The sequence below is a fragment of the Macrotis lagotis genome, chromosome 2, assembly GCF_037893015.1.
Source record: "Macrotis lagotis isolate mMagLag1 chromosome 2, bilby.v1.9.chrom.fasta, whole genome shotgun sequence".
In the NCBI taxonomy this organism is placed as follows: Eukaryota; Metazoa; Chordata; class Mammalia; order Peramelemorphia; family Peramelidae; genus Macrotis; species Macrotis lagotis.
The window spans coordinates 147,410,948-147,427,994 of NC_133659.1; the positions used below are offsets into that span (position 1 = coordinate 147,410,948).

General features: G+C 33.3%; 1 protein-coding gene across 1 annotated transcript in view; it reads left to right on the plus strand.

Moving 5' to 3' along the window:
* LYST (lysosomal trafficking regulator) overlaps window positions 1-17,047 on the plus strand; it is a 190,352-nt gene that overhangs the window by 72,250 nt on the left and 101,055 nt on the right. The window contains exons 17-23 of the mRNA XM_074222963.1: window positions 1,289-1,462; window positions 2,306-2,455; window positions 6,385-6,522; window positions 8,497-8,695; window positions 13,938-14,069; window positions 15,092-15,725; window positions 16,106-16,283. Coding sequence (XP_074079064.1) covers window positions 1,289-1,462; window positions 2,306-2,455; window positions 6,385-6,522; window positions 8,497-8,695; window positions 13,938-14,069; window positions 15,092-15,725; window positions 16,106-16,283 — 1,605 coding nt within the window. The remainder of the gene's footprint in view (window positions 1-1,288; window positions 1,463-2,305; window positions 2,456-6,384; window positions 6,523-8,496; window positions 8,696-13,937; window positions 14,070-15,091; window positions 15,726-16,105; window positions 16,284-17,047) is intronic.

Here is a 17,047-nt window from a genome sequence, read left to right on the forward strand (position 1 = left end):
CTTGGCATTATTTTCTGTCCATAGCAGTCCATCTAAACAGGAAATATTAATTTATTTTTCTTGACAGATAGTATTTTGAATCATGTGTTCAAAGCTGACAATTTTAATATGTTTTGGTTGTGGGTGTAGGTTGATTTATCAAGCAAAACTACACATTTTGCTATGTGTATCATTTTTATGTAAAATGGGGGGTTTCTTTTTTAAGTTGTTATAAAGGAAAAAATACATCTCAGTCAGTAATTAAAAACATAACTGTAAGAATCAATGTGACTAAGTTTTGGGAAACTTAACTCTTAGAATGAGCTCAATTTCAAAATGCTATTATAGTTATTTCATTATGTACAAATATGCAAACTTAAAGGATATTGCAAATGAATAGGTGCTTGGCTATATTACATTATTTTAATAGTATGTTTAGAACTTGTGTGTTTTTTTATAAAATTGTAATAAATTCTTAACTTTTTTCAATAAAATATAAGATTAGAAAAAATAATAAAAGTAGTTTAGTATTGTAAAAAGATTATTGAACTTAGAGTAAGGAACACCTGGTATCAAATTCCTTTCACATTTACTAAGGCTTTGGAACAAGTCATTCGTTCTCTTATGTACATTAGAACTTATCAAAAGTTGCAAATTGCGGGGCAGCTAGGTGGCACAGTGGATAAAGCACCCGCCCTGGAGTCAGGAGTACCTGGGTTCAAATCCGATCTCAGGCACTTAATAATTACCTAGCTGTGTGGCCTTGGACAAGCCACTTAACCCCATTTGCCTTGCAAAAACCTTAAAAAAAAAGGTTGTAAATTGCAAGGATACATTTAGAAATGAAGATGATGTAAAAGTAAAGGCTAGCAATTAAGCATAAAAACAGGAAATTCAAGTCAAAATTAAAATTCAGGAATCTTTCTTTAATTTTTAATAATACAAATAGAATTATCATTCTGATACTTTCAGGATACTAATAAGATGCTTCTGAGATTTGTAAGACTGTCACTTTGGCACTTGAATGTAGACATATTTATTTGTTTATCTGTTTATCAGTTTTTTTATTTGTTTATTAGTTTATTTATTGGTTTATTGGTTTATTTATTGATTGATTGATTTTTGGTGTTAAGTTCATAACTTCCTTCAAGATTTGTGGCTACTCAGAAGAGAGAAAAAGCTGTAGGTAAAAATATAGACATAAGAATAAACTTTCAAATTGTTAATGGATAGATGTTATATAATGTTAGGAAATTGTCCTTGTTAAAATACACTCTTAATGAAACATTTTTACCCACTTTAATTTTAGGTTGTTGATATCAGTAGCTGTGAAGAAACTCAAGCTTTAGCCCTACAAGTTATACTTTCATTAACAAAATACAACCAGCAAAGAATGCAAGAGATAGAGAATTGTAATGGACTTTCCATGATCCATCAGGTGTTGATCAAACAAAAATGTATTGTTGGCTTTCACATTTTGAAGGTATGAGACTATAAGACTATAAACTGTGTTTTCATACTTTTGAGTTTAGTTAAATTAAGCTTTTCAAAAACTTCTTATCACAAAACACAGTTTTGTGTTGTCATAAGTATTCTTGCAGAGAAAAGGGAAAAAAATTTAAATGTTTTTCTTCTATGTAGAAGTAATTATCCAAACCTACTCATTATTACATATGAGCACTTAGATTTGAAGAACCCATAAGAAAATATTCATGATTTTATAATTGTTTAATTTTATGATATATTTATTAATATCTTTCCAGCTATAACAGCATTTTTGTATGTTTTGAAAGTTGGTGTTCAGAACTCAACGCTATTGAAAGAAAGATAGGGTTAAGGTATCTAACCTTTGAAAGACTGGTTTCATAAATGGATATTTATATGTAACATAAGTCTTTATTTTCCATATCTAATTAAATTGTTTAAAGCTGTTATTTTTGACTGTAGAATGGAGTAAAATCATTCTGTAGAATGGAGTAAAAGTCCAAATTCAGAACCAATTCTCTACTCATTAAATTTAAGACAAGCTTGACTTCTGTTTTGGTCTATTTAACATATGAAAACCTGACTATAGCTGGAAAAATATTTAAAACTTTGATTTTTAAAAAGTATTCACCAGATATGTTTACAAGTACTTGTGTAATGTTAGATTGACACCAATATTTTGAATTTAATATTAAAAGTACCATTTTTCTACTTCTTTAGAAAAGAACCAAACCTTTAAAAAAAAACAAATAATAAATATTGTGAGTTAAGCTTTTTACAAAATGCTTCTGGATTGAGTTTTTAGATTAGTTAATAAACTTCTATTTTGCTTTTTCCATAGACCCTTCTTGAAGGTTGTTGTGGTGAAGAAATTCTCAGCATAAATGAGAGTGGGCATTTTAAACTGGATATAGAATCTACTGCAGTAATTCAAGATGTTAAGTTATTAGAAGAACTGCTACTTGATTGGAAGATATGGTCTAAAGCAGAGGCATGTACTTTTTAATATTTGTCATTTTTATAAGAAGGGGTTCAGTGTGATATTTTCTCATGAAAACAAAATATGCAATTTATTTCTAGTTGTGAATCCTTGGACTGCTAAGTCCTGGAGCAGGTCTGGGAACAGAACAGGATGAATATGCACAATAACTACATCTGTGAACAATTTAGAGGTGGATGATGGTAGGAGCTAAGGAAGGACTAATTAATAAAAAATAGGGCATGAAGTTACTAAATACTGAAGAACTGTAGATTGTAGCAATATATGAAACCAGGAGACATGGAACAATTTGTTAAGCCCATGCTGCAGGGGAAAAGTTGGTATTCAGAACTCAAACCTAATGTAAGAAAGGTGTGGTCAAGATATCTAACATGAGGTTGAAGTGTTAGAGGTTTTAAATGGGACAATAAAAGTAGGAGAGTTGTCTTTAGATACTGATCAATGTTAAGCCAGATTCAAGGGTTCAATCATATAGGGAGGTGAATTCAGGTTGTACAACTAGGGTCAGTATCTCAATATTTGGAATATATTAAGTCAACATTTTCTAGGCATCAGTACTGAAATGACTGTGTTCTGAAGAGCTTGTAAGTTCCAATATATAGTCACCATCAGAATCAACTATTTTCTGAGATTATAGGATGTATAACTCAAGGCAATCTAAATATTAATACCTGGAGCTATTAATATCATTAGGAAACAAAGTAGATAAAGGTATACTTAAAGTGAATAAACCAAGGTAGTATGGGCAACATTATTAGTTCATTCAGCAAATGTTAAGAACTGACATTGCACAACATTTTAGGGTTACAGAACATTTTGTATATGGACTATCTCGTTATGAATCTGTAGTGTAAGCATTGTTATTTTCATTTTTATAGATTAGGGAGGAAAAGGGAATGACCCAAAGTCAGCTCGTAGTAAGGAGCTGATTGATGTAGGGATTGAAATCAGTTCTCCTGACTATTCTACATTCTACTGCTGAAGAAGATGCACATTCACATTTTAAGTCCCAGCCCATATTCTGATGGAGGAAATGATCCATAGAAAATAGAGAATTAAATACATTAGAATGGTATTTAAAAGATCCTGTGATAACTTTTGGGAATCTCTTTTTTTTTTTTTTTGACGAGGGGATGACATATTTTTTTTTCTCTGAAAGAGGTGTCATTTGGCTTGAATATTAATGAAAGTTTAAGGATTTTAAAACACCCAAGTGGGGTACATTCCAAACACAAAGAATGATAAATTAATGTGTTGTGTGTTTTTTATGTTGCTTCATCTGCATATTAGCATAAGGGAATCACTTTAAAAACAGAATATATGCCTTCATTCTCATTGGAAATGGCTCAGAGAGGAATTGACATGCACACTTAATAGGGTGAGGAAATCTGTCTTGCCCTGGAGAAGGATGGGAAGAAAGGGACGGGATGAGGGGAAATGGAGGGGGAAGGGGGGATAGAAGAGAGGGAAGATCGAGGGAGAGGGTACTCAGATGCAAGACACTTTTGGACAGGGCCAGGATGAAAGGAGAGAGAGAATAGAATAAATGAGAGTGGGGAGAAATAGAGTGGAGGTACAGCTCGTAATAGCAACTGAGGGAAAAATATTGAAGCAGCTTCTCTGGTGGACTTATGATAAAGAAAGCAACTCACCCCAGAGACAGAGGCATTGGAATCTGAACACAGACTGAAGTCCATTGTTTTCTGTCTCTATTCTTGAGGTTTCCCATCTTCTTGGTAGGGGGGGTATGTTTATTCTTATATTTACTCTTATAACATTCAATTTACATTAATGTATGGCATGGAAACAATGTAGAGACTGTCAGACAGCCTTCTGGCAGGGGTGCAGGAAGGTGAGGGAATTGTAGAATTCAGAGCCTTGCAAAAAATGTTGGGTACATACTACTATTGTATATAATTGGAAAATACATAAAATGTTAAAAATGAAAAAAAAAACAGAATATATTTAGTAGCTTAAATCAAGGCTTGTTCAAAATAAGTTTGAAAGACCCACTGTGGAGAGTAAGATAGTGAATTGATAAGGGAGGTATAATAGGATTGCCTAAAAGTAAGAAGAGCCTGACTGAGGTATATTAACATAAATTAGTAGTGAGTCCAGTCAGAACAGTGATGTGGTTTTCTCTGTTCATTCAGCTACATGAGTGGAGAAAGTGACTTAAGTTCTGGAGCAATCCAGGGCTGGGGTTTGGCTAGGCATAATCTGTAATTGGATAAGAGGATTTGGGATTCAAGATAAGAGTACAGTACAAAGTTAATTTGGTTCATTATGGAGGAAAGAAGAGAGAATGGTTAATACAGGGAAGGTGACCTAGGGAAGAGCTGAAGGGTAATTAATGGAGGCCATAGTGTATACTCAGAATAGGGTCTTGTAAGATAAGGCAGAGGGGGAGGTGAAAAGCCAATAGATGATAGTATGATAAGGGGATTTGTGTATTGAACACACAGGTGGATTATAGTGAGATCAAAGTTATGATCATATTTGTATGTGACTGAGATGAGGAGGAAGAAAAGCTCATTTTATATGAGTAGGTTGAAAATCCTAAGGGTTGGGTGTTTGAGGAAGGGTCAAAAATGCATTATGAAGTCCCCTAGTATAAGGGTTAGCCAGTTAGATGACTCAGCAGATAGTGTGCTGAACCTGGAGTCAGGAAGACTTGAATTCAGATGTGACTTCAGATACTTAAATAGCTGTGAGACCCTGGGCATGTCACTTAAATTCTGTTTTCCTTAATCCATTGGAGAAGGAAATGTCAAATCACTGCAGTGACTTTGCCAAGAAAACCCTATAGATAGTTGTGGTGTTCTGTAGTCCTTGGGATCACAAAGAGTTGGACACAACTGAACAAAAAATATAAGGGCAGGAGATAGGGAGAAGAGAAAAATTTTGAGATAGGAGTCTATAGTCAACAGCATACCAGAATTTGTTTGAGTGATAGATACCAAAGTCATGGGTCTCAAAGGAAGAGGAGCTACTGTGAGATGGAGGTAGGGAAACTTAATTAAGTTACAAAACAATTGTTCTGTTCAGATAATTTTCTCCCTAAGAGTTCCCTATGCCAATGCAATAATAGATTCAGGCAAAAAACAATCTTTTGAGTCTGCATTTTCAAATATAGAATTTATTATCAGCCTACATTGTAACATCCTACTTTGGAAGGCATTATTTGAATACATGTTGTTTTTAAAGTATGTGTAGGAAACATTGGATTTTGCATGTGTATTTACTATTAAATGCTGTTTTACCTTAAGTTCACCAATTGTATTAATTGTACATTGGATAGCTCACTTTTTATGGTGAAATAGTCTTCTTAGGACACACACACACACACACACACACACACACACACACACACACACACTCTCTATTTATTACCAGAATATGGTCATTTATTGAAGCATCAAATACTAGCAGAGTGGAAAAAGTCAGAGGACTTGAGACCCAATCTTGGTGCTACTACTTATACTTACAGTTTGTGTGACTGTGGGCAAATCACTTAACATTTTCACATTTGTGGATACTGTAAATTCCATTCATTAAGGATTGAGTAAGTACTGATTCAGTATAAGGATACTTTGAATTAATTTCATTAATTATTTATTAAGTGCTGATTTAATTGTAAGGTGCTTAGGATACACAGATTCAAATACAACTTTTTTTTGGGGGGGGTGCCTGAAGAATTTATGTCTTTCTTGGGGAAGTGGACAAGAAGCACAGAGAAATACAAAATGAATACCAGATAGTTTGGTATGGGAAATTACTAACACTGACAACCAAAAGTCAGATAAATTTGATCATTATCATTAAGAAGATGATTAAGCTGGTATATAGAATATATTTTTAGAAAGCAATTTACCATTTTTAGCTTGTTCTTTGCTAATTGATGTTGCTTATTTTTCCAGCAAGGTGTTTGGAAAACTCTTTTGGCAGCACTTGAAGTTCTTATTAGAGCTAATCACCCCCTGCAGATGTTCAATATCAAGCAATTATTGAAAGCTCGAGTGGTTCATCACTTTCTGCTAACTTGTCAGGTTTTGCAGGTATTTTTGCAAAATTTGAATTCTTATATCCCTTTAAAAATATTTTTTTTATTTACTTCTTTAATGCTTAGTATTAAATGTTTTTGTAGAGAAATTAAATTTGTTCTGCTTGGCCCTCAAAGGCAGAACTAGGAGATTTAGGCTCAGGGTAAGGAAAATTTTCCAAGAATTAAAGAATCTTAAAGAGAATGAGGGCAGCCTAGTGGCACAGTAGATAGGGTACCAGGCCTGGTGTCAGGAAGATTCATCTTTCTGAGTTCAGATCAGGCTTTCAAACACTTTCTGGCTGTGTGATCCTGGGTAAGTCACTTAACTATGTTTGCTTCAGTTTCACCATTTATAAAATGAGCTAGAGATGGAAATGGCAAAGAATTATCTTTGTTAAGAAAATCCTAAATGGGGTCACAGAGAGTCTGATATGACAGAAACAACCAAATAACAACTCCAAAAGGAAAATGAATTACCTCAGGCAGGAACTGGTTCCATATCAGATTATAGATTAACATTTGTATTTCACTTTAAAGTTTGAAAAGTGTTTCACATGTTATCTTATTTAATCCTATGATTTAAATATGTAGATATTTATATCCTCTTATATTTTTAGAAATTTGAAGTATACCACATCCCCAAGTCTCCAAGGGAGGTAATTTTCATACTGAATGAACTAAGAGGAAGGGTTAGGATACTCGTTGCTCTCCTCTCTTCTACTTTTTTTTGCAAGGCAAATGGGGTTAAGTGGCTTGCCCAGGGCCACATAGCTAGGTAATTATTAAGTGTCTGAGACTAGATTTGAACCCAGGTACTCCTGACTCCAAGGCCGGTGCTTTATCCACTGTGCTACCTAGTCGTCCTTCTCTTCTACTTCTAAATCATTTTTTTGCTAAAGTGGTCTTTTCTCCAAAAAAATTCATGCATTCTAGTTATACTCATCATTTCCTTATAGTCAATCATTTCAGTAATTACTTTCTAGTACCCTAGAATTTCTCATCTTCCTCTTTCTGCCATTCCCCCTTTTACTTTCGCCTATTTTCCCTTGTTAGTCCTCATTCTTGGTTAAACTTTGTCACTCCTTCCCCACCCAATCTTGCCCTCAGATTACTGAGCATGAATGATAATCATCAAGCCCTTTTTGCTTCCTTTACTGTTTCAAGGATGAAATTACTTTTTTTTGTTTCGTTTTGTTGTGTTTTTTGCTTTTTTCAAGCCAATGGGGTTGTCACACAACCAGGTAATTATTGTCTGAGGTCACATTTGAACTCAGATCCCCTCCTGACTCCAGGGTTGGTGCTCTATCCACTGCACCACCTAGCTGCTCCCTGTATGAAATTACTCTTAAAATAGGTCAAGAAATTATTAACTACTTTAATTTTGGCAGAGAGCTTTAGCAGTTCTCTATATAATCATATCTATGCCTGTTTCAGGGTTACATCATAGAATGTAAGAATTAGAAAGAAAAAATAATATAGTCCACTGACTCATTTTGCAGATGAGAAAACTGACACATAACACAGTTAATTGATTTGCTTATACATCTAGGTAATAGGGATAGAACCCAGGTATCTTTACTACCTGTTCATTGCTCCTTCCATTACAACATACCTGCATTGTCATTACTCTTTAATGAATTCTATAAATAGAAAATATTTAATAACATTCATCAATAATAATCTTTAATAATGCTAATTGTTCAATATAATTCAGTTCTATATAGTTGACCCTTAAGCCCTATTTGCAAAGATTCCTTGATTTTTGTTAGCTTAAGGACCTCTTTCCACCTAGGAATCCTTTTACTGGAGCTCTCACGGTCTGTAACTATCAGGACAGGTTTTGAACTCAGTTTTTCCTGACTCCAAGCATCTATCTCTTACATTATACTCCCTCTGAGTTAAATATTATCCTTTTTCGGAAATGTACTATGAATTGAAGAATCTTGTTATTTGATGGTTCTCTTTAAAATAATGTTGTTGTTTTCAGATACACAAAGAAGGGCACCTGACATCCATGCCTCGGGAGGTTTGTAGCTCCTTTGTGAAAATAATTGAAGAAGTTCTTGGTTCACCCCCTGATCTGGAATTATTGACACTTATTTTCAACTTCCTCTTGGCAGTTCATCCTCCTACTAATACTTATGTTTGCCATAATCCCACCAACTTCTACTTTTCCTTGCATATAGGTAGGTATGTTCATGTGTTTGATTATATTTAATAACTAAAGAAATTTTTTTAGAAAGGTAACATTAGGTGTTCATTAAAATGTTTTGTGAAAGGTACTATCTGAGCAAGACATTCTCCAGTTCAAAAACTGTCAGAAACTTTTAGGCATTTAAGGTCCTCCACAATTTGGCAACAGTTATTCTAGTATTATTTCACCAGTCCCTCCCTTTGCTTGCAACCAGTGCCTTCTGAAGTTGGTTAGATTTGACCGGGGAAATGTGATTTAACCTGTGTACTATAATGGGACATGGAAGTAGGATTTTAGAGACTTTACCCTTACAATAAAAAAAAGAACAATCATATTAGTTCTTATTGTATGCAAAGCACTGTGCTAGACTTTAGGGAAGACAGAAAATCTAAATAACACATGATTCCTCCTTGAGGGGCTCATTGTAGTGAAGGAAATAATTATATCAGCAAAGATAATGTATAATATTCAATAATATATATGTTAAGTGCTTTGGAAAAGTACAGAACAAAGTGCTGTGTGAAGTCTGATAAGAAAGTTGTTGGTGATCACAGGATCAGGCAGATTTCCTTCAGAAGGTGACATTTAAGTTAAGCTTTTAAGGAGAGAGACTTAACTGAGTTTAGAAAAGAAGAAAGGACATTTCCTAGGAACAACAGATGATTAAGCATGGATTTGCAAGAGTTCAGTACCTATTCAAGGACAAATAGAATATTTTAGCTTGGAGCATAGAATGTGTGAAAGGGATTAATATAAGAAAAGACTAGGTGTCAGATTTTTGAGACCCTTGAATATTAAACCAAAGATTTAAACCTCACTTGGATAGAATAGACTTGTTCACTGCTTCTTTTTTTTTTTTTATTTTGGCAGAAGAGTGATACGAATAGATCTATGTTTAAATTTAAAAAGGTTATTTTGGCAGTGGTATGAAGGATGGGTTGAAAGTAAAAGAGAATGAGCATGTGAAACTGTCTAAGGAGACAATTTCAAGAGAACAGATAAGTAGAAGTGAGAACCTATACCAAGAATGGTGGCAGTAGGAATTAATGTTAGAAATTATGTAAAGACAGAATTTATAGTACTAGATAACTGCTTGGCTGTGAAGGGTAAAGAAATAGAAACATCAGAGTTACTTCTAGCCTTGCAGACATGAGAGATAAAAACAAATGATTATTCCACACATATTGACATTTTTAAAAAGAGAAGTATTTTTAGCTGGACAGATGAAACTTAGTTTTACCCTCTTAAATTAAAAACATTAATGGGACATTCTGGTAGAGATGACTTGTGGACAGAAAAGTAAGTCTGGGACTCTGAAGAAGAAGGAGGAATTTAGGAGTCATCCCCATGAAGTTGGTAATTGATGTTAAGTGAATGAAACATAGAAGGTGCTTAATCAATATTTGATGAAGTTGCTGTTTTGGTGATAGTGATGGGGGAGTGGAATGTCAGTGGTTAAACAGTGATTGAGTAATGAGGAAATACTGCCATAGGAGGTGGACTCCTTTTTCAGAATTTAACCATGAAGAAAGGGGAGAGAGTGTGTTAGTTTGAGAAGATGTAGGGTTAAGAGAAGTTTTCTTTTGTGATGGTTTTTAGGATATTGGAGAACTAATTAGGTTTTTAGAGGAGGAAACTCCCATAAGACAGAGCTGAAGATTTTACAGGAAATGATTAATGGTACACAGGTCTGCAGGAAACAGGTAATCAAGTACAGTTAGTGTGGTTATCTCTAGTAAGGAGAAGAATATTAAGAGAACTAATCAGATTCTTAGAGGAGAAAACCCCCATTAGAGAGAGCTGAAGATATTATAGAAAATGATTAATGGTTCATGGGTCTGCAGGAAGTAGATTATTATAGTCATGTACTACTTTTTTTTATTAGAGTGGTGGTTTTATGAGTGGATAAATTCAAAAAATGTGGAAGAAGAATCAACAGTGATTGGCAACTGATGCCTTCACAAGTATACTGCAGTTTCCACAATACCCATCAGTCACATCAATACCAATCCTAGATCACCTTCTATTACTTCACTTCCTAGAGTGGAAGAACAATTAAAGATAGTGTGCTGGTAAAGAAAAGGGGAAATCTCATCCTCTTAGGAGAAAAGAAGAATGTACAAGACATTTTGAGGTAGAGAGAAGAATATATAGTAACAGAGATGTTTGATAAGTAATCATGAAAGCCATGGTAATATTGCATCATTGGGGTTTCCTCCACTCTAGGAAGTGAAGTACAGAAGGTGATCTAGGATTGATATTGAAGTGGTGGATATTGTATGGAAAGTGTAGAATACTTGTGAAGGCATCAGTTGCCAACCACTGTTGATTCTTCTTTCACATTTTTTCAAAAGGATTCAAATCTCTCCACTTATAAAACCACTGTTTGATAAACCGAAAGACTCTAGCTTCTGGGATAAGAACTCACTATTTGAAAAAAACTTCTGGGAAAACTAGAAAATAGTATGACAGAAATTAGACATAGAACAATATCTCATACCCTATACCAAGATAAGGTCAAATGGGCTGTCTGCAATGGAGAATACCATCTGTATCCAGATAAAGAGCTGTGGAGTTTGAACAAAGTTCAAGGACTATTCTCTTTAATTTAGGGGAAAAAAACAGATCTCTTATTGTCTGATCTTGTTATCTCTTATGCTTTTTGTTTCTTCCTTAAGGATATGATTTGTCTCTCATCACACAATTTGGAACAATGTACAACATGGAAACAAAGTAAAGATTGACAGATTTCTTTCTGTGGGGTGGGGGTGGGGTGGGGAGGGAAGTAATATTGGGGAAAAATTGTAAAACTCAAATAAAATCTTTAATAAAGAACAGGAAAAAAAGATAAGGTCAAATGAGTACACAATTTAGACATAAAGGGTAATATCATAAGCCAGTTAAGAGAACAAGGAATAGATTATTTGTCAGATCTATGGAGAGAAGATTTTTTGACTAAACAAGATAGAGGACATTATAAAAGGCAAAATGGATAATTTTGAATACTTTAAATTAAAAAGGGTTTGCACAAACAAAACCAAGATTATGAGGAAAGCCAAAAGCTGGAAAATAAATTTTTATAGCCAATGTTTCTGATAAAAGACCTCATTTTAAAAATATATAGATAACTGAGTTAAATTTATAAGAATACCAAATCATTCCCCATTTGATAAATGGTGAAAGAATATTAAAAAGCTTTATGAGGATGAAGAAATTAAAGCATCTATAGTCATATGAAAAATGCTCTAAATCATTATGGATTAGAGAAATACAAATTAAAATCAGTCTGAGGTAACATCTTACATCTATCAGACTGGCTAATATGATAGAAAAAGAAAATGATCAATGTTGGAGAGGATATGGGAAAACTGGCACACTGATGCACTGTTGGTGGAGTTGTGAACTGATTCAACCCTTTTGGAGAACAATTTACAACTATGTCCAAAGGGCAATCAAACTGTGCATATCCTCCAATCCAGCAAGACCACTCTCTAGGGAAGGAAGGAGAAAAATGTAGAACTTAAAATCTTGCAAAAAAAATAAAACAAAAGGACCTACATACACAAAAATATTTACAGCAGCCCTTTTTATGGTTGCAGAGATTTGGAAATTGAGATGATGCCCATTCATTGAGGAATGGCTAAACAAATTGTGGTATATGAATATGATGCTCTGTAAGAAATCATGAGCAGATTTCAGGAAAAACTGGAAGATTTTATATGAACTGATGCACAGTAAAGTGAGAAGAATCAGAATAAAATTATACACAATAATAGATAACAACCACTGTGTGATATCAACTGTGAGAGACAGTTCTACCATCTCTCATACATAACCAAAGACAATTCCAAAAGACTTGTTACAGAAAATGCCATCCACAACCAGAGAAATAACTATAGAGTCTGAAAATAGACCAAAGCATGCTATTTTTATTTTTAAAAACTTTTTTCCTCAAGGTTTTTTCCTTTTGTTCTGATTCCTTTTTCATATCTTGATTAATATGGAAATATTTAATGTAATTGTACATGTTTATAAACTATATCGAATTATTTGCTGCTTTGGAGGGAAGGAGAAAAATGTAGAACTCAAAACCTTGCAAAAAAAAAAGAATGCTGAAAGCTTTCTTTATATATAATTGGGGGAAAAATTTTTTAAAAAAGAATTAGGAATTCCCAAAAAATTCCCTATTAAAAAAATAAATATAAACTCTAGTTTATTTAGTTTATTTAAACTCTAGAGTTTAAAAATAAACTCTAGTCCATCACCTCTTATCTACTCCCTAGTCTCCCTACTTCCATTAATTCTCTTCTCCAGCCTGTCCTTTTCACTTCTCGGAATAATCTTCAAAAAGTACAACTATGGTGGTTTCATTCTCCTAATTGATAACATTCCCTGGCTCCCTGTTGCATCAAGGATCATGTTCCATCCTGTTGAAGATATGGAGAGGATTGCACAAGTTGAAAGTTTTGAAAGTGATGTTAAAATATGATACTGGAGCAGTGGTCTCATTGATACTTTTGCCTACTTTTCTATTAATTATTTCCTCCATAGTCTATAAATAGGAATTTATTGAGCCACTGCCACATATCCACCATTGTAATAGGCCTTTGTGAAGAAGAGAAATAGAAAATATAATAATATAATAAGCTTCTTAAGAACAAAGATCATATGGTTAGGTACCCACTGAAATGGATCTATAAATATCATTTGGAATGTTTCATCCATTGATGCAGATTACAGTTTATCCATGCCTATCCATTCTTTGCAGTTATTAAATAAGTAAATTAAGTAAGGTGAATAAACAAGGGCTTTATCTTGAAAAGAGGTATTAATCAAATTAAACTTTAAATACATTAGAAAACTGTGTAAAGGGGCAGCTAGGTGGTGCAGCGGATAGAGCACGGGCCCTGGAGTCAGGAGTACCTGGGTTCAAATCCGGCCTCAGATACTTAATAATTACCTAGCTGTGTGGCCTTGGGCAAGCCACTTAACCCTATTTGCCTTGCAAAAATCTAAAAAAAAAAAAAAGAAAAAGAAAACTGTAAACAAGAATAATCTATTTACATGTGCCCCCTAAATTATATTGATATTTTTTGTAAATTTTTAGTTCTTTATTAAAATTGAATTTAATTCACTGAGTTAAAAGCTTTAGTTTAATAAATTTTGCTTTTTAAAGTCTTCTGTTAAGAAAAAAAGTTCTTAAATGTTAAATTGTTCCTCTTGTTTTATTCTAGATGGCAAAATATTTCAGGAAAAAGTACAATCAATCATGTACCTGAGGCATTCTAGCAGTGGAGGAAAAAGTATTAGTAGTCCTGGATTTACAGTTATAAGTCCATCTGGTTTTACTGCTTCACTGTCTGAAGGTAACATTGACTACAATACTACTCTCTCTTTTCCTACCTCAAAAACCTCATTTTTAGTCTCTGAGATGTATAAAAGTATATCATTTAGTATTAGTAATATAATTTGAATAATTCCTACTAACATCCAAACTTTCACTCTTTTTTCTTTCAAAAATTTTTAATCTGTACATGTTTAATATTATCAGAGTCAAAGTTATATCTTCTTCTATTTTTGTCTCTAGTATTGTTTTTTCCTGAATTAGGATCCTTATCCTCAGCAAACAAAATATTTTGACTCTTTTTATTTTTGCTTAATATACTTTAAGATTCTTCTAACAGGTTTTCTTTCCTGCTCTCAAATCTCTTTCCATTAATCACCCCTTTCTCTGTTAATTCTATTAACTTAACTCCTTTTTTTCTTTTTTTCCCTTTTATCTAGTTAGCAAATTCTTTCCCTCTTTATTTCCCCTTTAGTTAAGTCAAGTAAAATCTGGATCCCTTTAGCAAAGAAGCCAGCATCCCTGCTAGTACTTCAGTAGCCTTAAAAGCATCCTTTAACTCAACAACATTAATTTACTAGAGTGCAGTAAATTTTTTAATATTGTTAACCCTGAGTAATCTAGAAAAAGTTACCAGGGAAGGATAGCTTAAGAAATGGGAAAAACACAGGATTTGAAGTCAAAAGACCTAGGTTAGAATATTTTATGTGGCAAGCCTCTTAATTACCTGACTTCATATCCACATCTTTAAAATGAGAAATTGAACTTACATGGATCCTAAGGTTCTTGTGAGTTCTTAAATCCTATGATCTTATAGTAATAAAATAATGCTCATAATAATATTTAACATAATTTATTTTATAAAGAATTCCATTAAGTTGATTTTTTTAAAATGTGGTGCTTTAAAAGTAGTAAATAATAGTTATCCAGAAAATTATTTATTTATTTATACTTAGGTGTATCATTTTATTATCTGAAGGCAGCTGGACAGATGAAATGTTCTAGGTATAAGCTAAAAAGTTATTTCCTATTTGATCTTGTCAGGAAGCAGTTCTCCGAGCATTATTCCACATCAGAATATAGTTCAAATTCTACGCTCTAGAAGTGTACCAACATCACCTGCTTCTTCACCATTAACTCAGCCTCGTAAGCTGTCAGGAAATTTGGGCTGGAGTGTCAACAGTTTACAAAATATTCCAGATGGTATTTCTGCTCAACCAGAGAAAGCTAATTCTGGGGGAAATGCAGAAATATTGAAAAAAGTTCATGAAGAGATATTCATCAGCAGCTGTGAATCAGCAAAAACCTTGTGTGAATCAGAAGAATTACCTTCTCCACAAATTTTTGTCAATGATGTTCCAAAATCAGAGTCAGAAGAGTACCCTTCCTTTGTATTGGATAATAAAGATCCCATTGCAGATCTGAGATTGGATGGTGAAAGTCCTGGAGATGAATTCTCCTTACGCCGCCCTGATAACCTAAAGGGACTCTCTTCGTTTCAGAGAAGCCAAAGTACTATTGCAAGTTTAGGGCTAGCTTTTCCTTCTCAGAATGGATCCTCAGCTGTTGCACGATGGCCAAGTCTTGCTGACAAGAACATTGTTCCTGAAGATTGGGAAAACTTTACCTTTACTCCAGGTTATGAACAAACTTATAAGCCAACTTCAAGTACTGATAGGTATGCAAATACGGAATTTTTCTTTGAACATTAACAATTCTTGAAATTAAATATATCTATTCTTTTACTCCTTATAATTAAATACATTTCAATTACAAAAGATTCTCTTTAATGATATATAGTATTGTATTCTATTTAACCACATGATTATTAGAGAGAAAATTGTTTAATCAGAGAAAACTTTTGAAGATAGCTAATGTTTACTTACTACCGATGTATTTCAGTGATATTATTGAGTAAATTTGTGAATAAATATTAGGTCAGAAAACTCATTAAATTTAGAGACTATTCAATAGAGCAATACTTTGTTACTAGTATTGAATTCTATAGTAAATATCTTTCCTACTGTTGAGATAATACTTTCTCTTTCTCATTTTTAGTTCAACTGAGGACTGTCTGGTCCTTATATGTTGTGGGTTATATGACCTCTTACGTGGAGTTCTTCTGATCCTGCCTGATATCATGCTTGAACATGTGATGGACAAACTTATTCAAGCAGACACACTTATAGTTCTTCTCAATCACCCTTCACCTCCTATACAGCAAGGAGTTATTAAAGTAGGAACAAATATTAACATGTGACTTTTAATTTAGGAAATTATTTACATATATGTAAATAAAATTACATCTCAAAGATGATTATAAAATATTCAGTATTATTAACTCAGTAGCAATAATGAACTAACCAAAATCATAGTTTTCTGTTTTTGCTTTTTCATTTAATTGCCAAGCTCCATTTAGTTCTCAATATTCTGGTCAGTGCAATATTTTGACAACAGATTCACACATCTGGTTACTTTCAAATCATTTGCAGTAGTTTGGGGAAAATAGAAATTTTGCACATGGGATAAATTATTTTTGTCATTTGAGTGTTTCTTAAATGCATAATAAAATGAATATATTCATTTACTTTAAACAGAATCACAGATTTTATGGAGTTAGAAAGAATTTGAAAGACCATCTGGTCCTCCCTGTATCCAAAAAGAATCTTCATTGTAAAAACTCCTGATAAGTCATCATCCATTCTTTAAAGCTTAGTGTATAAAAACAAACAACAAACAAAACTTTCCTATTTCTCAGCTTCTGGGAAAAGGATTTGGTGACTCACTTTCAAAAAGTTTATTCTGTGATTTAGAGAAATTATCAGATTGTTTTCTTCTGAGATAAAGAATGGATGTTCTTTTTATAACTTTGATTAACATTATGCTGAGGCTAAAAGCTATTTCTCCAGGAATAGCAAGTGCTGATTTTTCTGAGTCCTATGTAAATCTATATTTAGAAGTAAATATTAATGGTAGCTTAGTTTAATGGCATTATTTAAG